This window comes from Argopecten irradians, chromosome 7 (genome assembly GCF_041381155.1).
Source record: "Argopecten irradians isolate NY chromosome 7, Ai_NY, whole genome shotgun sequence".
Lineage (NCBI taxonomy): Eukaryota > Metazoa > Mollusca > Bivalvia > Pectinida > Pectinidae > Argopecten > Argopecten irradians.
In genome coordinates this window covers 41,675,879-41,699,533 of record NC_091140.1, presented here as the reverse complement: position 1 = coordinate 41,699,533, position 23,655 = coordinate 41,675,879, and the positions used below count along the sequence as shown (strand labels likewise).

The following is a 23,655-nucleotide window of genomic DNA, read 5'->3' as shown; positions in this document are numbered from 1 at the left end:
GCGTGTCGAGTGTTCAATCCATTTGAAAGAAGTCCACCAAACTGTGCTTTGGTCATGAATATTTACAGTGGTCATAGTAAACTACCCACGTGGAAATTTTACGTACATTTAATCACTATTCCTGACGTCATTTCCCATTCAATTAAGCATTGGTTGTCATATTTTGACATGCATTGATGTGTAACAACATTGGGTGTTCTAGCATATCCAGTGGTGCGCGATAGATATGCTAGAACACCCAATGCATGTTACACACCAAAGCATATCGGGAACATAAATGTAATTGAATTTCAGGTCAATGATTTTGTATTCTTTAACTGTTGTCACCGGTATTGTAACTTAAGATGGAATGTTACAAGTATCAATCATTCAGAAGCCGAACGAATATTTATTCATCTCCATTTTGAGGCGATATCTCGTTTTGTAAGCAGTCTCTATCGGATACGACTTTCTTGACCTTCCATCTGTCATGTGCAAAGTTGTTCAAGACAATGTAGGAATTCATAGTCTCTTGAGATGGAAACTAGATTCCTGAACCCTGGCATTTAATTGTGTTGCTCTTCTCTTAAGCCTTTCGATGGTTTCCATACCTTTTACTTTTTTCCAATATTGTGGGCTGACTAATGTTTTAAACAGTTAATCGAAAGTGACTTATCCAAGTAAATAAATGATCTTCTAATTATCCCAACTACTTACTGGTGTTGCACTTTGCAGATCTGATATCAACCACAGGGACCTGGAAAAAATTTCTAACCAACAGTATTTTATATGATATATTATATATATCAAAGAAACAAAATTTAACAAAGCATGACAATTTATTGACTCGTGCCCTATCTGGTCCTCGAACTCACGATCTACGGCACCCAATCACCTAGCCAAACATAGCTGCGCCTTCTACCACTGCGCCACATCCACTTTAATATATAATTACTGTTGGTTAGAAATTCGTGTCAGGTCCCTGTGATGTCAAATACCAGTTTCTTTTTCAATAATACCCTAATGTCAATCATCCTAATTAAATTCTAAAACAATAACAATTCACTGTTCAATATAAATTATTTTATTAAGAAATGGACATTTTGCCGAACTCACACTAATTCATACAGACGGTCAGTTTCAATGATATATACATATGTGTTAAAATCAAAATATATTTTTTATTATTACTTTTTTAAAATTATCATTATATATTTATTCATTATTATCATCTTTTTGTTTTGTCTATATAACTTCTTATGTCTTCGATCTTGATTTACTGTACGTGCCACTCTAAATACCATCTCTCTGTCTACCCCTCCCCTTTATCTATCTTTTTTTTTCTCTCTCTCTCTCTCTTTCTCTCTCTCTATTTCTTTCCTTTCTCTTTGTTTTTCTTTTCTGTTGTTTTTTTGTCTTTCGTCTCTCTGTGTGTATATTTGATAGTATAAGGTGTATGTGTGTGTATGTGAAGAATGAAAGTGTCCTCGTTTGTCATGTCAAATGTGTTACAAAATTTGAAAAAAATAAAAAAATTACGAAAAAAAAATAAAATATATATATATATATATATATATATTTCATCACAGTCTATATATCACATGTAAATTGGAATATAGTCATGTATAAAAATGGTCAAACATGTGGTTCAGCAAATACATCACACTATACAAAATATATAACAGGTAATTCTCAATCTTTTCTCTCATTTCCTTATTAGAAAAGTGATAAACATTTCTTTGTGTAACAGCACGATTAACTACAATATGGTGAGACTATGTCTACCAATATGGATTTACATACACATATATCAAATTAAATAATTTGTTCAGTAACAACCATTTAAAAAATTTATCTTATTAATTAGATTTACAACATTAAATTAGTATTTTATTCCAACCTTTTCATGTCACTTTTAATTACTTTATTATCATTTCATCCCCAAAATAATTAGAGGTTATTATATAACAATTTTGATATCGCACCCTTTATCAGCCCGAGACCGCCATATCAGCCCAAGGGCCGCAGGCCTGAGGACTGATATCAGGTCAAGGGCTGATAAAGGGTGCAATATCAAAATTGTCATATCATAACCTTTTTATCACACATTTTGAATAAAAAGAGAACAGAATTTTAACAATTTAAAAACGTGTATTAAAACGCATTGATCAATGACCGATATTCAACTGGCCATAATGTAGGCAAATTTAATGTTGAAACAGTGGAAAAACTTCATTACATTGATATGTTTTACAAATACATAATCCCCGGTTAAATGAACGAGTTGAAAAATGTATTTTTAGCAAAATTAACAAGAGCCTTGTGAAGGCTAACTATCACTTAAAAATTGACCATTTTCAACAAATTCCAGCAAAGCGGGTTCATTTCAGAATGATCAGTTTTAAAATGGACAGGAATTATGAATTCGACGGGAAAATTAAACTATTAAACTGTCTAATTTATTCCTGCGTCTCTTCTTGTTGACAAACGCATGTCGTTGATTTCATTTACAACAAATACGTTATTTTGTGTTATAAATATGAATTGCAATGCTTTGTTTTCGGCAATGTGACAAACTCATTTCGACCTGATCTTACTTAAAAGACAAAATTTTCAGTAAAATAATTATGAAATAGACTATTTCTGATTTCTGATATCTGTCTCAATATGTTTATCCGAGAGCTATTTTGAAATTGAAAATTGTATCCGTTATCCAACTTATCGTCTGCATGAAACTGAATTGAAGCGGCAACTCTAAAATCCGGAGTGAAAACCTCGGATGACGTGATATCAGCCCGGGCCGATAACTGATATCAGCCCGGATCAGCCCGGGCTGATATCACATCATGACGTCATAATGTGATATCAGCCCGGGCGATGATATGACGGCGTTGACAGCACCAGTATCGCATGGGCAAAACGTTCATTATCAAAGACAAAAGTGTGATAAACCACAATATCAACCATATTGCTTCAGTTAAAGAGTAAAACCAGTTTATAAAGACCACTTAAGGGACAAAGACATCCTCGATACTCCAGGGGTTCAGATCACTTACGATCTCTACACTCCTGGACTATCTCACAGTAAAACTGAAGGCAACTCAGCGGAAAACATTTGACCAATCACAGGCCAGCAAAGATTTAATTTGAAGATTACAGAGAAAGCGACGCCCAACTTCAAAGCCACAGTCAACCACAGTGTACCGTTATACGGTTCTTTTGATGTACATCAAAGGACTAAATTACCTGTTTTATTCTGTTGTCTCCAGTTTTACTATGAGATAGTCCAGGGGTGTAGAGATCGTAAGTGATCAGAACCCCTGGAATATCGAGGATGGGACAAAGAAGGTATCATGACCTTTAAATCAAATTATGTTTTTTATTCATCATTTCAGACAATCATAAAGTGATCTCTTTCTAAAGAGTTGGTCGATAAGGCTGATTAGACTATTCCTTTTTGTGGTTGTCTTCCTCAATTAAACACATTCAATCTATTTTTTCAATATTGCTAACAGAGAGGTTTAATTTTGAAAATTCAACATAATTTCTATCAAAACAAATGCATGGATACATTATTGATAAGCATAACCACAAATACACAAATCGTCATGCATGTTTACAAATAACTACTATAAATGAAAAAAACATCAATATACGCATAAAACAAAACCCTAAAAGAAATATAAACCAGAAAATCTTCTACAGATCAGGATGTAGAATTATTTCTGTTTGTTTAGATAGCCATCAGCTACTACCCTGTCATTGCAATTATCCTATTCAGAGGCAAGTAACCTAACAATTGTATGTGAACTAGTACTCCAACAATGTTAGAGGAATAAAACAATGAGACACTTCTGAAACATTACGTTGTGTGTAACCTCTGATTGGCGATGTACCTGATGATGAGGGTTACATTTTCAAAGTTGGGATTGTCACAATATAAAACATTTAAATTTCATTTAAACAGTCAACAATGTCAAATGCCTACCTCTTTTTCATTAATAAAGAAATTCATTCACAGCCAGCAAAATAATGTCCGATAAAAACAACGACTGACCTGTCAACTCTCATGTTATGTGAGTAGTTATGTGAGTATAATCTTTATATATTTTACTCATATAGCAAGTCATATTGTCCTTGTCTTAAAAAATGTAAAAAAAACACCACACACACATGTGGTATTCTTGATAAATGACCTTGAATGTGTGTAATTTCATAACAAAAAATTTGAAGGTTAAAAAAATCAGAAAATGCAGAAATGAATTAAAATACAATAACAAAAAATGTATATAGTAAACAAAAATAAAATGGAGCATACTTCAAAAAATACTTGTAATTGCATCATTTGTTCAGTTTTCAATGTGTAAACACATATACATGTACATGCACTACGAAGTTGTAATTTCGCGAGTGTAAAAAATTGCGACTTATTGTTGTCAATATATTTGAAGTGGTTTATTTTCACAAATCACTGTTGTAGCCTTTGAATGTATCATTCAGGTGATGTACCGGGTAATGTGGTTTTTTTTTTAAAATTTTTTTTGAAAAGTTTTAAATTTCGCGAGTTAGGTTAAATCCGTGCATTTAGCGAAATTAAAACCCACAGGAATATTAGAATCTATACAGTTCAAAGCATTATTTAAATGTCAACTCAACTTCACAAGTAATAATTACTGGTTGTTCATGACATTGTATTTACCCAAGAGAGGGAATTATGAAAAAATAAATATCAAAAGCATGGGATACCTGTATCTTAAAATAAAACAGGAATATATACATGAAATTTTATATAAACATGGATATTTTGTCAAATAGATATGTTGAAATCATGGATCAGGTAAAAAATATCATATGACAGAAAAACAGAGACAAAAGATGACATAAAAAAGTTTGTTGTCAATGGAACTGTTGTCAACATTTTGTAACGTCATTTGTGATTGGCTAAGTCTAAACTTAAGACGGTTTTAGAGTAAAGTCTGTTTCACAACCGTGGGGCCAGGTGAGCAAAAATAAATTCTGATTTACAACCATTGTTCTCTGTACCTGAAACACAGGGATTTGACGTTGACTATGTCCCTATGAATCTCCTATCCAATGAGCTTGATCCTTATGATGCCCTCGTACCATGTCCCTATGAATCTCCTATTAAATAAGGTTGATCCTTATGATGCCCTCGTACCATGTCCCTATGAATCTCCTATCCATTGAGCTTGATCCCTATGATGCCCTCGTACCATGTCCCTATGAATCTCCTATCCAATAAGGTTGATCCTTATGATGCCCTCGTACCATGTCCCTATGAATCTCCTATCCAATGAGCTTGATCCTTATGATGCCCTTGTAACATGTCCCTATGAATCTCCTATCCAATGAGCTAGATCCCTATATATGATGCCCTCGTACCATGTCCCTAAGACTCTCCTATCCAATGAGCTTGATCCTTATGATGCCCTCGTACCATGTCCCTAAGAATCTCCTATCCATTGAGCTTGATCCCTTTGATGCCCTCATAACATGTCCCTATGAATCTCCTATCCATTGAGCTTGATCCTTATGATGCCCTCGTACCATGTCCATATGATTCTCCTATCCAATGAGCTTGATCCCTTTGATGCCCTCGTACCATGTCCGTATGAATCTCCTATCCAATGCCCTTGATCCCTATGATGCCCTCGTACCATGTCCGTATGAATCTCCTATCCAATGAGCTTGATCCTTATGATGCCCTCGTACCATGTCTGTATGAATCTCCTGTCCATTGAGCTTGACCCCTTTGATGCCCTCGTACCATGTCCCTATGAATCTCCTATCCAATGCCCTTGATCCCTATGATGCCCTCGTACCATGTCCGTATGAATCTCCTGTCCATTGAGCTTGACCCCTTTGATGCCCTCGTACCATGTCCGTATGATTCTCCTATCCATTGAGCTTGATCCCTATGATGCCCTCGTATCCATCCCTCATGAACACATACCATCCGGGCTGGCCGTGCCCTGGGTGTTTGGACTGTATATCCTCGTCACCAGGTAGGTACACAGGTAAGAAGCCGCGAGGTCCGTATCCGAGGAGCGGCAGCACGCCAATTAGTCTGGCCTGGTAATCTACCTGGAACAGGTGTTCTCTGTAGTCTTCTTCTTTTTTTTTGTGGTGTGTCCATCCAAGTAACACCCCACCTAATGAAAGATTGAAACCAAAAGATAAGTTATGATTTTAACAAAGGCAGTTTTAATCAAGCAAACTGCACAAACATTAGCCCAGGTACAAAATTACAATATTATTAACGATCTACCATAATTGCTGTAATTAGTGCCCCTCCCCCTATCCCTATAAGTGCTCCTCCCTTTCTCTGGAGAAGGATTAGAAGTTTTATAAATGCCCCCATCCCATGAATTTAACAATGTTTTACAACATTTGATGCCTCTAACATCAGCATTGTATCTCATATTACATGAACCTTGCGAGTCTTTTACATGTGAATCACAACATCACAATGCGTCTCAAAGGATAAAAGGCATATACATGTTTACTGTAACAGATTAATGTGACACAAGTACACAAAGGTTAAAATATAGCTGACATTTTTTTCCACAACTTACATTTTGATTCACTTGTAAGAATACCCCATTGTTACAATTTTTAAGTACCTTGGGAACTAATTACTGAGATGGGGTAATTTGACAGAAAAACGTCAGTTAGAAAGAAGAGAAAAGATAAGATCTCTTATATCCGCCTTTTACAATCATGAGATGAGGGCAGCAGGTACAATTCTAAAACCCAATCTGCCGGGTTTTCAAAACTCCTGACCTTTTCCCAATTTGTCTGACATTGGTGAATAGATCTACACTCTGTACAGCTGACTTACCCTGTTGACTGATGAAACACGACTGTACCATAACCAGGGAGGGTAACAGCCATCAGAATCTCAATAGGCGGTGCGCTTTCCCTGAAAATTTAGATACAAAAACTAAATACAACAAGGTTGCCTTTTTTTTTTTAAAACAACAAAAAACACATTCTATATTCCCCAGACATATCTCTATCATTTGAAGGCTGCCAGGGTTGGGGCCTTGGGGTCAGCCTTCATATATAAATAATGTCCCCTCACAGGGGGGCTCTCACACATCACACATACCTTTCATCGCAATCAAAATATCCTTAGACTTAAATTTATTACATTAGTTTCATTCTATTCTTCCTTTCTAACTACTCTCAGACCTCAAATATGTATGCTTATAATATCTACTTATGTCCACATTCATTCATTCATTCATTCATTCATATTTTTTCATATTTGATTAATGTGGTAAACCTTGCATTAACTGAAATGAATTTATATTATATTGTAAATCTAGAGTATGAGGGACCCTCCCATGTGAGTAATAGAGCGTTTACACCCCCCTCCCCCACATCCAAATATGATAATTATTATGCCTATGAAAAGGGGTTATCAACAAATTCCTGATGTAGTAAACAGCTATTCAGTGATCTCTGATTCCAAGGTATATTTGAAGAATATGACTACAGGGCCTGTCCAACGAGATTCATCAATGAGCAATTTCCTATATTGAAATTCCACTAGGAAATCACACGACAGTTAAGGAAGGTAAATTAAGATTTTGAAGTTTAACTTCTGCATTACTTAATCTTTAAACTTTTTTTTTGAGACACCAAAAATTGATGTATGTTATAAAACTTTGATAAAATTGGGGCCTCTTAACAGGCTGAAAATCACCTGATATCATTTTTACAATGATTTGCATTTCATCATTTATCAAGCACATTATGTGTTTGGTACAAGAAACCAATAGTAAGTTCTGGTGTCGGGTTAATTTCTTGTTAAAGCGATGGTATTTAATCAGAGGCAAAATATATATGGGTTTAGTTCATTTTCATTATCTTTTATGTTGAAATTACATCTGTGTCATTTTAAACAAGTCCAATAAGAAAGTTATTTACTGTATTCAACCAAACAAGTGCCCATGGCATTTACAAAATTGAAAAAATGAAAAGGTGCTTAATAAGACGAAATTATTGCAAACCTATACAATTTTGATAGATTTGGTCTTAATTATGCCATGGCTACTGAATTGAAGCCTCAAAAGCAGATTGGGGCGCTTATAGGGACATGAAAACTTATTGGGTCAAATACGGTATTCAAACCTTGAAAGAAATCATACCTTGGCCCGTACACATCTGTTGGTACCAACAATATAACTGTTATATTGTCAAGGCAAAGCGCTGCTCTGTAAACTTCCTTCCCATCCCGAAACTCCCTCTGGGTACCGGTAACTTTGATTTTTTCTCGAGAGTTGCAGATTGCTGACCCTTCATCATTCACGGTGAGAGGGGTCCTGCATCAATTTGAAGAGAATTTTTGAAATTTCAAAATAAATAATGACAGGTAAATGTATAATGATTTTAATTGATTTGTTAAAGAATCCTGATTCATAGAAAAAGCTTGAGTATAACGCCATTTGGACATTCTCCTGACAAAATATTTAATACAAATTTTGTTCTTGAAAACTCAGTTCTATATCATTCTTATAATGTTCATCAATGCATAATTATGTCTTAGGGGCTTCTTTTGAAACATTTGGAATAAATCTTATATTGAATTGATAGCATCCTTATGGTGTGGGGATTCAAAATTGTACAAATGGTGGGGCTGACCCCTCGCAAGCCTGATGGGTCGGGATCAAAGTGTCAATCTGGCTATCTCCATATAAACGACTTCTTCTCTAAAACCAAGCATTGGATAACACTTCTATTGCATTGATAGCACCCTTACAAGTTTTTATGGTAGCTTAGTACTATAAAACAACTCACCCACTGAATTTAGCCGACAGGACGACAGGAAGTGAAACAAAGACATGATCAGGGTCTTTAGGTACACTACAAAACTTAATCCCCACGTCCGTACTGACCACAAGGACACGTCCTATGAGTTCAAGGTCACGGACACCAGTAAATTCTCCGTCAAACTCCCTCTCTCCCTTTTGCGAACACCAGCTCCAGATTCTGAAATTATTCAATCAATTTTATTCCAAGTAACACAGGCGTACCTTTATAAAATTTCATCTAAATTTCAAGTGAAGTTATAATTGAAATGGCGAACTCATAACACAATTAATGTATTCAACCCATTAAGTGCCCAGGGCGCTTAAGAAATTGAAGGGGGGTACATAATAGAAACAAATTTGGATTATGAAGTTCATGAAGTTATTCTACAGAGTAAGCCATACATCAATCTGAAAAAGAAAGAAGCTTAAAGTCCAACACACTTTGATGGATGTGAGGTTTTGATGGATGGGACCGTTAGGATGGATAGGGACGCTTATATAGAGCCAAATTCAGCATGTTAATGTATTTTACATTGTATGTATACTTAACTTTATAAAGACAAATACTTATAATATAAGTCCCTATAACAGACCATTTTTCCCCTCCCTGCTCCCACTCAAGTTTCCCTGGGTAAAGAAATTGCTAGCTGATTCCCCCTTTCTCTACTATAGTTACTTGTATTTTTTCCTGGAGAAAGAATTGGCTAGCTGATAGTCCCTGCGAGGAAAGAAAAGGCTAGCTGATCACGCACTCCCCTATTCATTTTCCCATAGGAAAAGACTTTGCTAGCTATTACACCAGATTTCCTACTGGGGAAAGAAAATGCTAGATGATCCCCTTTTCCTCTGCGTAAAGAATACACTATCTGAATCTCCCTGAGATAAATGTGGTTCTATATACCTCAATTTGGTAAGTGTTGCAGATAGGACAGATATGTTAATACCTAGAATAGAGTACAACAAAATAGCCATCAGCTGCAACGTCTCCATTTAAATCCTTGTTATCATAAAGTTGTAAACTTAACAAACCATCAAATTTAATCTTATAAACTAAAGCATTGACTCCACCAAATAAAGAGCTAATAATAAAACGCTGAAATGTTACCTGCTATTAAAGGTAATACCCAGGAGCTGACTACCAAATGTGAACACCCCATTAATATCGGAACATGCTGTCACTCTGTTTGGATCACATTGGATATATCCCCCAATGACTGCTTTCTTTGTAATATCTATGATCTCAAACTTGGTTGATGCTCTGAAATAAAAATGTATTATATGGAACCTCAAGTTTTTTTTTATTTTACAAAAGGTTGTAATAAGAGTTAACAATGGTTGACGGTAGACAGACAAATCATAATGTTATCCATAGGGTTTTAAGCTAGTTAAGCTTTATACATGTACTGTTTATGCATGGATTTCATACGATGGGAAAGATGATGTTGATCGAAATTGTTCAAGATTTCATCAAAGATAAACTTGAATCTTACGACTGATGAAGCAGGATATTCGCTCCTGGAACAGTAAAACAAACTTGATTGCGGACTGGCAATGGGATGAATGCGTTTCTCTGGCAAAGAGGAGCTGTGCAGGCCATGAAAGCTTCCTTAGATGTCAGATCAATGACCTAAAAAATTAAATTCATAAGTCAACTTTTAAATCATGTTTATTCATGAAATACTGTGAAATTACTTATTTTCATTGGGCTATATTTTAGTGAATTATGAAATTTCACAAACATTGTCACTCAAATTTGTAGACAAGATCAGCCTCGGGAAACAGTTCCTTGGGAAAAGGGTTTTGACTGTTGACCGACAAGGCATGAAAATTAGACATGTTGGTGGTGGAGCATATCTTTAAAACAGCAATGTCATCACTAAAGTTATTTTTTATCAGCTCTCTCTCTCTCTCTCTGTTGATACACGGGCAATATTTCCAAACCTGAAATTCAGGCCAAGAAATCTTTCCCTGAAATTCATTTGAAATTGATCAGAATTTAACAGGAATTTGACCAGAACTTGATTTTAGTTAATTTTCATGTGAAATTCAGTTCAATTCAGGTGAAATTCAGATCAATTTTTCACCTGGAACTGACTTTTCTGCTCCATTTAGGTCAATTTCAGGTCAGATTTTTAACCACAAATTCTTGTCAAATTCAGGGAAGGAAATTTTGCCGGTGTAGATCACTAAAAACGCAACGAAAGTGAATCAAAGGATAAAAACTAGTAGGAGAACCACACATGACTCACCCATAAGTATGGTAAATGTGTGCTATCCATCCGTGTTGTGAAGGTAAGTCGATCCCCTACCACACACAGGTTGTCGAGGAGCAGACGGTACTCGGTTGGATGAGCTTTGTACTCCAGTTTTAGAGTGGGTGGTTTTTCATATTTTTCATACACAAATTTAACTGGTCTCGCTCTCTTCCCTTTTTTTGGTTCATACAGCTTCTTCATTCTGTTTTCTCTTTCTTTTAGTTTTCTTTCATGGTCTGTTCTTAATCGGTGCAGGGTCTGTACTTCTCCAATTATCCACTGAATAATGTAAACAAATACTGTATAGAGTCAGATTCAACTCCCACCGGCCCCACCAATCCCATTTCCCACCTTGTTACACCACTGTTTGGGCTCAACTCCCACTGGCCCCACCAATCCTATTTCCCACCTTGTTACACCACTGTTTGGGCTCAACTCCCACCGGCCCCACCAATCCTATTTCCCACCTTGTTACACCACTGTTTGAGCACAACTCCCACCGGCCCCACCAATCCTATTTCCCACCTCGTTACACCACTGTTTGAGCACAACTCCCACCGGCCCCACCAATCCTATTTCCCACCTCGTTACACCACTGTTTGAGCACAACTCCCACCAATCCTATTTCCCACCTCGTTACACCACTGTTTGAGCACAACTCCCACCGGCCCCACCAATCCTATTTCCCACCTCGTTACACCACTGTTTGAGCACAACTCCCACCGGCCCCACCAATCCTATTTCCCACCTCGTTACACCACTGTTTGAGCACAACTCCCACCGGCCCCACCAATCCTATTTCCCACCTCGTTACACCACTGTTTGAGCACAACTCCCACCGGCCCCACCAATCCTATTTCCCACAACTCCCACCGGCCCCACCAATCCTATTTCCCACCTCGTTACACCACTGTTTGAGCACAACTCCCACCAATCCTATTTCCCACCTCGTTACACCACTGTTTGAGCATAGTATTTTTCTCATTTCAAATGAAATGAAGCATCTGATCAAATTAGCTAATGCAGGCAAATTAACATATTTGAATTTTATTTATGCCGATAAAATTATGAAAACGTACCGGTAGATTTGATCATATTGGACAAAACACTGAAAGTCTCAACATGTTGTTCCCAATCTAACAAATACAAAATCTCTTTACAAAACAAAATGTATACATTCAAAACTAAAGTTTATGCTGGCAGTATACAGTCAAATCTGTCTTAAGCGACCGCTCAAGGAAAATTGAAAAGTGGTTTCTTAATAGAGATTGGTCTCTTATTAGAGTAGCTCAGGTTTACGAGGATATTTTCATACCTATTTCCGGTACTGTATATTACTATGACCCATCCAAGATGGCAGCCTAAACAAACAATGCATGTGTTGTCTGTTCAACTGCTTATAAAGGGCTTCAGTTATAGGTTAATTATTTCACACCTCTTTTTTTAACATTAACAAGCTATAGACTTAATTGCTCTGCCCAAGCCGTGTAAAAACCGGCAACCGGATGATGGGCATTTTGGACAGATCAAAATGACATTAGTTTTTCTGGTCGCTCTTAAGAAAACTGTGTATTACCGGCATCAAACTATAACCAACGAAAAGCAAATTAAAGTCGTGCATTTTCTATCGTTTTGTAAAATAAATGACAGATAACTATACTAATGACATATGAGTTAATTATGATTTTGTGATTTCATTCGAAAAAATCATACAAGTTTATTTAGAGGCATATAAATTAAGTTAACAATAACATAGTAATTGCTTGAAAATAGATTTCAAATGCGAAAGAAAACCCTTGAAAGTACTGAAATATAGTTTACAAAGTGTAGTCCACATGGTTTTTTTTTAAATTAAGCATGTTTACAGAAATACATGTAGGTCTGCATTTGATATGAATTTTCATGTAGGCCTGCATTTGACATGAATTTACATGTAGGCCTGCATTTGACATGAATTTACAAGTAGGCCTGCATTTGACATGCATATGAATTTGACCAGATGTAAAAAAAATTCTGATGTAAAAATTGTGTAGCCCGAATTCGAAGGCAATATACAGGAAATTATAGTACTATTTGAATAAAGGTATACTTGCCATTTTTTCAACCAAACGGTTCTTTTCTATGCATAAATCAATTAAAGTTTGTCCATCCTCAATTGACTGGTCGTTAGTGGTACCTTGTCGTTTATATAGAGTAAGCAAATATGCCCTGGCCTCCTGCAATATGAATTTAACATTGAAGTTACCATATCTACCCACTAATACAATATATTATGTATTCTCATTGGGTGTTTGCATTTTGAAAGATTGCATAAATCAACTAACTTCTGCTCATTCTCTAATTCAAGTACTAGGTTGGTTTTTTTTATTATTAAATTGAGCATGAGAAATTGACTTGCATTCCTGTAATATGGACAATTTTCTCCACTTAGATCGAGTTCATCATATCTACACATCAATATATCAGTTTAAGGAAACGTGCCCTCCTTTAGCAATTTCATACCAGTTGTACTTAATTGATATGGCACCATATATTGAAATGTGTTTGGAATTTTCCAAGATGGCGACATCCATAGAATGATACACTTTGAATATGAAAAGTGATTTTTTTCCTATCATCATGTTAATGCAATGGGTATAAAATATGTATTAATAATAAATTTGGCATGTAATACATTGAAATACACATTCTATAGAATTTCTTAAACTATTAATACTTTCAACAAAGAAAATATTTTGATGACAATTAAATGAACAAGAGGCCCATAGGCCTTAACGGTCACCTGACATTTGATACAAATTAGTTATGTCATTCACTAACCAACGGATGTCTTTTGTTCACAAATCAGGAACATAGATCTAAAATAAGTCTACATACAAAGTTTCATTAAGCCCGGTTTATATTTACTCAAATGAACATTAGTGCAAAGGGCAATAACTCCGTAAATTTCAGTCAAATCACGCTGATTTTCAAACTTGTTCGAGATCTTTCCAATTTTACATACAAAGTTTCATTAAGCTCGGTTCATATTTACTCAAGTTATCGCGTTCACAAGTTCCAATGATAATTATTAATGCAAAGAACAATAACTCCATAAATTACTTTCAAATCTAGCTGATTTTCAAACTCGCCCGAGATCTTTCAAATGTTAGTCTTCATAAAAAGTTTCAGTAAGCTTGGTTTATATTTACTCAAGTTATCGCGTTCACAAGTTCCAATGATAATTATTAATGCAAAGAACAATAACTCCATAAATTACTTTCAAATCTAGCTGATTTTCAAACTCGCCCGAGATCTTTCAAATGTTAGTCTCCATAAAAAGTTTCAGTAAGCTTGGTTTATATTTACTCAAGTTATCGCGTTCACAAGGTCCAATAATTTATTAGTGCAAAGGGCAATAACTCTGTAAGTTACAGTCCATTTAAGCTGATTTTCGATTTCGTTTGATATATTCCCAATGTTAGTGTACATACAAAGTTTCATTAAGCTAAGTTTATATTTACTAAAGTTATCAATTATCAAGTTCACAAGTACTCCAACAATGTTAGAGGTTAACACGACAAGATACTTTTAACATTGCGTCGTGTGACCTCTAACGAGCACGGCCATTGATTCATGTTGCTGGGCCACAGCTGATCAAAATGATGTAAAATGTATCAAACGTCACATTTTATATGTTGTCACCTACCTTTTTGGATTTATATATCATAAATACACATATTTGCAAGACATTTCCGACAAATTAGTCCAAGAAGCCATGATAAATGCATTTCTTATAACTTTCATCGTATTTTCACTTGAATTGGTCGCCATTCTTAATTTGAATAGGAATATTGAGGTTTTATGAAATTTAGGAGTTGTCTAACTGTGTACGCAAAACAAGCGGAACGAAGTAAGCCTCGTTTCCATTATGCGTTTCGCTAAATTTAAATTTTGTGTTTTGTATTAACCATAGTAGCCATAACGTTTTAGTGACAGTAGAATTGAGAACATCGACTTGCATACGATTTAACACGGATTTAACAATATATAGGTGGTGTCATACAAAATTATTTGCATGAATGGATTAATATATAATCAACAAGTAAGTCAATCAGTAATCGTTTATATATCTTGCCATTTAAATTGTCTTAGATACGTTTAAACCCAGCAACAAAAAACCGGGCGCTGCCAGCAACATGGAGGACACACGGATCTCATAGGAGGTCGCATATCCACCCAATGTAATCAGGTGGAATAAGACCTCATACACGTGTAGGAGTAGTTCACAAGGAAATGTTTACGCACAATGCACGACGCACAACAGACAGCGCACAATGGACCATGCACGACGACAAACAAAATACTATCACAATAGATCATCATGTCCTATGGTCAGGTGACCTAAAAATTTCAGGTTTTGCATCTTGGATGTAACAAGAATTGAACCAATAGAACTGATTGGATTTGGCTACAACAGATCTGTATTGGAAGCTGACAGTTCAAAATAAGATTTCACTTCAAGGCAATACCATCACAAAATCATGAGAATTCAATACTTATCATCCATTACCTCAATATAAACAAGAGGCCCAAAGGGCCTTAACGGTCATCTGACTACCTTGGCAATAGTAAAATTAATTATATATGGTGTCACTTTGTCAGGACCATGTCAGGATCATTTTCAATTTCTTTCAAGAAATTTTATTTCAAACAAGAGGCCCAAGGGAAGAAGTTCAAAATGTATTTTCAAGATGGCGGCTGTGGCGGCCATCTAGGATTTCGGATCGACCCGAAAAATAACACCACTTTTTTGTGACCATGTCAGGATCATTTTATGAAAGTTTCAGCCAAATTGCACCGGTAGAACTTGCGAAGAAGTTCAAAATGTGTTTTCAAGATGGCGGCTGTGGCGGCCATCTAGGATTTCGGATCGACCCGAAAAATAACACCACTTTTTCGTGACCATGTCAGGATCATTTCATGCAAGTTTCAGCCAAATTGCACCGGTAGAACTTGAGAAGAAGTTCAAAATGTGTTTTCAAGATGGCGGCTGTGGCGGCCATCTTGGATTTCGGATCGACCCAAAAATAACAACACTTTTTCGTGACCATGTCAGGATCATTTCATGCAAGTTTCAGCCAAATTGCACAGGTAGAACTTGAGAAGAAGTTCAAAATGTGTTTTCAAGATGGCGGCTGTGGCGGCCATCTTGGATTTCAGATCGACCCGAAAAATAACAACACTTTGTCGGGACCATGTCAGAATCATTTCATGCAAGTTTCAGCCAAATCGCACCGGTAGAACTTGAGAAGAAGTTCAAAATCTGTTTTCAAAATGGCGGCTGTTGCGGCCATCTTGGATTTTGGATTGACCCGAAAAATAATCACACTTTGTCAGGATCATGTCAGGATCATTTCATGTAAGCTTCAGCTAAATCGCACTCATAGAACTTGAGAAGAAGTTCAAAATGTGAAAAGTTTACGCACGGCGGACGGCGCACAGCGGACGTCGGACGACGACGGACGAAACATGAAGACTATAGGTCATCCTGACCCTTCGGGTCAGATGACCTAAAAAGTCAATTTCCAATATAAAACAAAAACATACTATATGCTAATTACTGTGGAAAACTTTACATTTTAGCAAAAGGAAATTTGCATATTATTTTGCAAGAAAATGAAAAAGCGAATTCAAATGTTTCTCTGGTATTTAACATATATGCAAGCACAATTATTAGTAAGACCCGTTGACAGCCAACTTATGTATATTCGCAGACTGGTTTACTGTAGGTAATTAGAAATAATACCGTTATAAAAATCAGAGTTTACATAGCTACCTTAATGCTGTGTTCTCTCAGGAGTTTGAAGATGTTCAATCGAGCCTTCTCCCCATTTGGACCTGTCCAGATCAAAGTTGCCATATCGAGGCAGGTCAGAGATCCATTAAACGACTTCCCTGCATTTTGTCCCAGCACCAAATGTACGTTGATACCATTGCTGTTGTATACCTCTAACATTGTTGGTATCACAAATACACCTGTTGTCACAATTTTACATTGGTTGTAAAATAAACCAATAAAGAAAAGAGGCCCAGAGGCCCAGAATTGCTCACATGGTTTGGTATGCCAGTGGGATCTTAGACATTAGTATGTCTTAATGTTTTAATTTGAGGTGGATAACTCCAGACTCCTACAATAAATATAAACTTACATGGAGCTAGACTCTGAGGTAGATCACCCCAGACTCCTACAGTATATATAAACTTACATGGAGCTAGACTCTGAGGTCGATCATCACCCCAGACTCCTACAGTATATATAAACTTACATGGAGCTAGACTCTGAGGTGGATCATCCCAGACTCCTACAGTATATATAAACTTACATGGAGCTAGACTCTGAGGTAGATCACCCCAGACTCCTACAGTATATATAAACTTACATGGAGCTAGACTCTGAGGTCGATCATCACCCCAGACTCCTACAGTATATATAAACTTACATGGAGCTAGACTCTGAGGTAGATCACCCCAGACTCCTACAGTATATATAAACTTACATGGAGCTAGACTCTGAGGTCGATCATCACCCCAGACTCCTACAGTATATATAAACTTACATGGAGCTAGACTCTGAGGTAGATCACCCCAGACTCCTACAGTATATATAAACTTACATGGAGCTAGACTCTGAGGTAGATAACCACAGACTCCTACAGTATATATAAACTTACATGGAGCTAGACTCTGAGGTCGATCATCACCCCAGACTCCTACAGTATATATAAACTTACATGGAGCTAGACTCTGAGGTAGATCACCCCAGACTCCTACAGTATATATAAACTTACATGGAGCTAGACTCTGAGGTAGATCACCCCAGACTCCTACAGTATATATAAACTTACATGGAGCTAGACTCTGAGGTAGATCACCCCAGACTCCTACAGTATATATAAACTTACATGGAGCTAGACTCTGAGGTAGATCACCCAAGACTCCTACAGTATATATAAACTTACATGGAGCTAGACTCTGAGGTAGATCACCCCAGACTCCTACAGTATATACAAACTTACATGGAGCTAGACTCTGAGGTAGATCACCCCAGACTCCTACAGTATATATAAACTTACATGGAGCTAGACTCTGAGGTAGATCACCCCAGACTCCTACAGTATATATAAACTTACATGGAGCTAGACTCTGAGGTAGATCACCCCAGACTCCTACAGTATATATAAACTTACATGGAGCTAGACTCTGAGGTAGATCACCCCAGACTCCTAAAGTATATACAAACTTACATGGAGCTAGAGTCTGAGGTAGATCACCCCAGACTCCTACAGTATATATAAACTTACATGGAGCTAGACTCTGAGGTAGATCACCCCAGACTCCTACAGTATATATAAACTTACATGGAGCTAGACTCTGAGGTGGATCATCCCAGACTCCTACAGTATATATAAACTTACATGGAGCTAGACTCTGAGGTAGATCACCCCAGACTCCTACAGTATATATAAACTTACATGGAGCTAGACTCTGAGGTCGATCATCACCCCAGACTCCTACAGTATATATAAACTTACATGGAGCTAGACTCTGAGGTAGATCACCCCAGACTCCTACAGTATATATAAACTTACATGGAGCTAGACTCTGAGGTAGATCACCCCAGACTCCTACAGTATATATAAACTTACATGGAGCTAGACTCTGAGGTAGATCACCCCACACTCCTACAGTATATATAAACTTACATGGAGCTAGACTCTGAGGTAGATCACCCCAGACTCCTACAGTATATACAAACTTACATGGAGCTAGACTCTGAGGTAGATCACCCCAGACTCCTACAGTATATATAAACTTACATGGAGCTAGACTCTGAGGTAGATCACCCCAGACTCCTACAGTATATATAAACTTACATGGAGCTAGATTCTGAGGTAGATCACCCCAGACTCCTACAGTATATACAAACTTACATGGAGCTAGACTCTGAGATAGATCACCCCAGACTCCTACAATATATATAAACTTACATGGAGCTAGACTCTGAGGTAGATCACCCCAGACTCCTACAGTATATATAAACTTACATGGAGCTAGACTCTGAGGTAGATCACCCCAGACTCCTACAGTATATATAAACTTACATGGAGCTAGAGTCTGAGGTCGATCACCCCAGACTCCTACAGTATATATAAACTTACATGGAGCTAGACTCTGAGGTAGATCATCACCCCAGACTCCTACAGTATATATAAACTTACATGGAGCTAGATTCTGAGGTAGATCACCCCAGACTCCTACAGTATATACAAACTTACATGGAGCTAGAGTCTGAGGTAGATCACCCCAGACACCTACAGTATATATAAACTTACATGGAGCTAGAGTCTGAGGTAGATCACCCCAGACACCTACAGTATATACAAACTTACATGGAGCTAGACTCTGAGGTAGATCACCCCAGACACCTACCGTATATATAAACTTACATGGAGCTAGAGTCTGAGGTAGATCACCCCAGACACCTACAGTATATACAAACTTACATGGAGCTAGAGTCTGAGGTAGATCACCCCAGACACCTACCGTATATATAAATTTACATGGAGCTAGAGTCTGAGGTAGATCACCCCAGACACCTACAGTATATACAAACTTACATGGAGCTAGATTCTGAGGTAGATCACCCCAGACTCCTACAGTATATATAAACTTACATGGAGCTAGACTCTGAGGTAGATAACCACAGACTCCTACAGTATATATAAACTTACATGGAGCTAGACTCTGAGGTAGATCACCCCAGACACCTACAGTATATATAAACTTACATGGAGCTAGAGTCTGAGGTAGATCACCCCAGACACCTACAGAATATACAAACTTACATGGAGCTAGACTCTGAGGTAGATCACCCCAGACACCTACCGTATATATAAACTTACATGGAGCTAGAGTCTGAGGTAGATCACCCCAGACACCTACAGTATATACAAACTTACATGGAGCTAGAGTCTGAGGTAGATCACCCCAGACACCTACCGTATATATAAACTTACATGGAGCTAGAGTCTGAGGTAGATCACCCCAGACACCTACAGTATATACAAACTTACATGGAGCTAGAGTCTGAGGTAGATCACCCCAGACTCCTACAGTATATATAAACTTACATGGAGCTAGACTCTGAGGTAGATTACCCCAGACTCCTACAGTATATACAAACTTACATGGAGCTAGAGTCTGAGGTAGATCACCCCAGACTCCTACAGTATATATAAACTTACATGGAGCTAGACTCTGAGGTAGATCACCCCAGACTCCTACAGTATATATAAACTTACATGGAGCTAGACTCTGAGGTAGATCACCCCAGACTCCTACAGTATATATAAACTTACATGGAGCTAGACTCTGAGGTAGATCACCACAGACTCCTACAGTATATACAAACTTACATGGAGCTAGACTCTGAGGTCGATCACCCCAGACTCCTTTATTTGTAACAACTGTGCTATCCCAGGCTGTGAATACTTTGGTTGGACTCTTGTGTTGATCGAACTGTAGAGTCCTGAATGGTGAAAGAAAGGACATAAGATTTGATCAAGATATCCGAACTGGTAAACTAAACAATGTCAAAATATGTCAAAATACAATAGATTTAGAATGTCACAAAAATTATTTATGTAAAAAAAGAAAACACCTATTGCTATTGTTAAGTTGATATCAATAAGAACAATGTACCGCTATAAACTTCATCACCCTTTTCTCCCATACTTCACAGAATATCTCGTGGTTGCTAGGGAAAAGATATCTCTATCTTACACACGGGGGTGTAAGACAGCTCACACATTAACGTAACATTATCAATACATGCGGAGTAACTGGGGAAACCAAGTGGAATTTCATCATATTTTCTACTAAGTATGGGAGAAAAAGAATCAAACATGGGTCTGTGAAGTGGACAGGGATATCTCAACTCGAGTGTTGAGATATCTGTCCAGTTCACAGACCCATGTAAGATTCTATTTATCTTTGACTATGTTCAATTATTGCCCGTAGTGACTTAGATGATGCCACCTTTTCTTTAAACATACCCCGTGTATGGATTGAGACGGATCCTTCTAATTGGAGGTAGAAACATTTGCATGTTTCCTGTCAAATACCCGCTACTATCAAAATGGAGGTCAAGTGTTTTGGTACGAAGGTCACTTTCAAAGCCAACACTGGAAATACAAAACTGATTCAGTTCACCAACTAAAATTTTAGCTCCTATACAAGATAACGAAATCATAATCAAAAAGTCAACCATTTTTCGTAAAGAATGAGAATAATGTTCAAACAAAAATTGGTGTCAAATTTTACAGGTAACTTTATATAGTGTATTAACCAACATTATATCTTTAATTGGAGTTAGCTTCATTTTTCATCTGCTAAAATGTAAATAAATGTGTAATTATTGGTTTTACAGGCATTTGTGTGTAACATACATTGGGTTACCTAGCTACAAATGCATTACAAAAATATCATAACCAATTCCTTGCTGAAAGACGCAACATTCAATTTCTAACTATGTTACAGTAATTGACAACGTCAAATATAGATAAAAAAACCTTACCCAGAAGCAATATTTAGATGGTGAAGTTGCACCCTCCACAACACAGGCAGAAAGTGGACGTCATTGTCAATCTCTTTCACCATGGTAACCAAGGGTTTCCAAGGATTATATTTGGCCCCTTTTCCACTGAGAGACACCATGTCCCTACCAGGGGCATCCATGAAATTGTCCTCCAGGCTGAAATATTGTAAACTGAGATGAAGACCCGATTCTCCTGAATAAGTTCATTCTTTCTATGTACCATATTCTACCAAATTAGTGTATACCCACCCATCCCTATATGTAACTCTTTCACATTTTAGTACTTCTGACCACATACACTTTATCAAATACTGATTGAAAATGTAAATTTGATAAACAGTATTTGACCCAAAAAGACCCCAATCTCTAAGAACAATGTTCCCTCTTATTGAGGCCTCATTTTCAAAAACACACTCTTTTTTTACCCAAAAAGCCCCCAATGAACTCTTTTCTCTCTTATTAAGGCCCCTTTTTTACATAAACACCCCCTTTTTGAGAATATGAATATCATATACTGTATTTGACCCAAAAAGCTCCCCACCCAATCCCTTTAAAGACCATTCCCTCTGATTGAGGCCTCATTTTCATAAACACCCCCTTTTTGAGGCCTAATCTTCACTAAACATTAAAGTAACAAGAGGCCCATGGGCCTTAACAGTCACCTGAGTTCAGATACAGAATGAAGCAAAGACATAGCGGTATAAACACAAACACTATGTATCTTGGAGTCTGTCAGTGATTTTATGAATTTGACCATTAATCTATGAAGAGTACTTTATCCCATTACATCTGTTACATTTCCTATTAAAATTGAGCAAATAATGTGTTGTGTTTTTCCTCTATAACCTATAGTAAATTTGACCCCATCTCCAGCAGTAATCTGATCCCAGGGCCATGAAATTCACATTATTTGTTGAGGGCCTTGAGAACTTTAAATCTAAGAAGAGAATTCAATTCTACTACATCTGCAAGTGGAGAAGATTTTTCATACTTCAGCCATTTTGACCCCTTTTGACCCCTCCCACAGCCTCATGGGGGCATATAATTCACCATCTTGATTGGCCTTATGACCTAGAAGGTTTGCACAAAATTTCATTGAATTTGCTGCAGCGGTTTTTGAGAATAAGTCGAAAATGTAAATTGTTAACAGACACACGTCTCAGTGACCTGAAAATACGTGTACCCTAAAAGATATCTCTGAAAATTGATAAAGCAGTATCGGAGAAGAAGTCGAAATTGTAAATTGTTTACGGACACACAAATTTAATTGTTTCAGGTGACCTAAAAATACCCTAAAAGACATCTCTGAAAATACCCTAATTAATACTACCCTTTTTACAAACTCCCAGTAGACTGTGTGTTTTACTATGACCCTTTACCTTTTTACAAACTCCCAGTAGACTGTGTGTTTTTACTATGACCCTTTACCTTTTTACAAACTCCCAGTAGACTGTGTGTTTTTACTATGACCCTTTACCTTTTTACAAACTCCCAGTAGACTGTGTGTTTTTGCTATGACCCTTTACCTTTTTACAAACTCCCAGTAGACTGTGTGTTTTTGCTATGACCCTTTACCTTTTTACAAACTCCCAGTAGACTGTGTGTTTTTGCTATGACCCTTTACCTTTTTACAAACTCCCAGTAGACTGTGTGTTTTTACTATGACCCTTTACCTTTTTACAAACTCCCAGTAGACTGTGTGTTTTTACTATGACCCTTTACCTTTTTACAAACTCCCAGTAGACTGTGTGTTTTTACTATGACCCTTTACCTTTTTACAAACTCCCAGTAGACTGTGTGTTTTTACTATGACCCTTTACCTTTTTACAAACTCCCAGTAGACTGTGTGTTTTTGCTATGACCCTTTACCTTTTTACAAACTCCCAGTAGACTGTGTGTTTTTACTATGACCCTTTACCTTTTTACAAACTCCCAGTAGACT

General features: G+C 37.0%; 1 protein-coding gene across 1 annotated transcript; it reads right to left on the bottom strand.

Moving 5' to 3' along the window:
* Positions 1–1,044: 1,044 nt before the first annotated feature.
* LOC138328461 (uncharacterized) lies at positions 1,045–23,116 on the bottom strand. Its single transcript, XM_069275271.1, is given in 14 exon segments — positions 1,045–6,152; positions 6,842–6,864; positions 6,866–6,922; positions 8,157–8,330; positions 8,806–8,997; positions 9,925–10,077; positions 10,310–10,446; positions 11,069–11,353; positions 13,168–13,290; positions 16,893–17,092; positions 20,533–20,645; positions 21,172–21,300; positions 21,693–21,869; positions 23,093–23,116. Coding segments are annotated over 13 exon segments (2,004 nt in total). The 5' UTR covers positions 21,854–21,869; positions 23,093–23,116; the 3' UTR covers positions 1,045–5,895.
* Between the last annotated feature and the right edge of the window lie 539 nt (positions 23,117–23,655).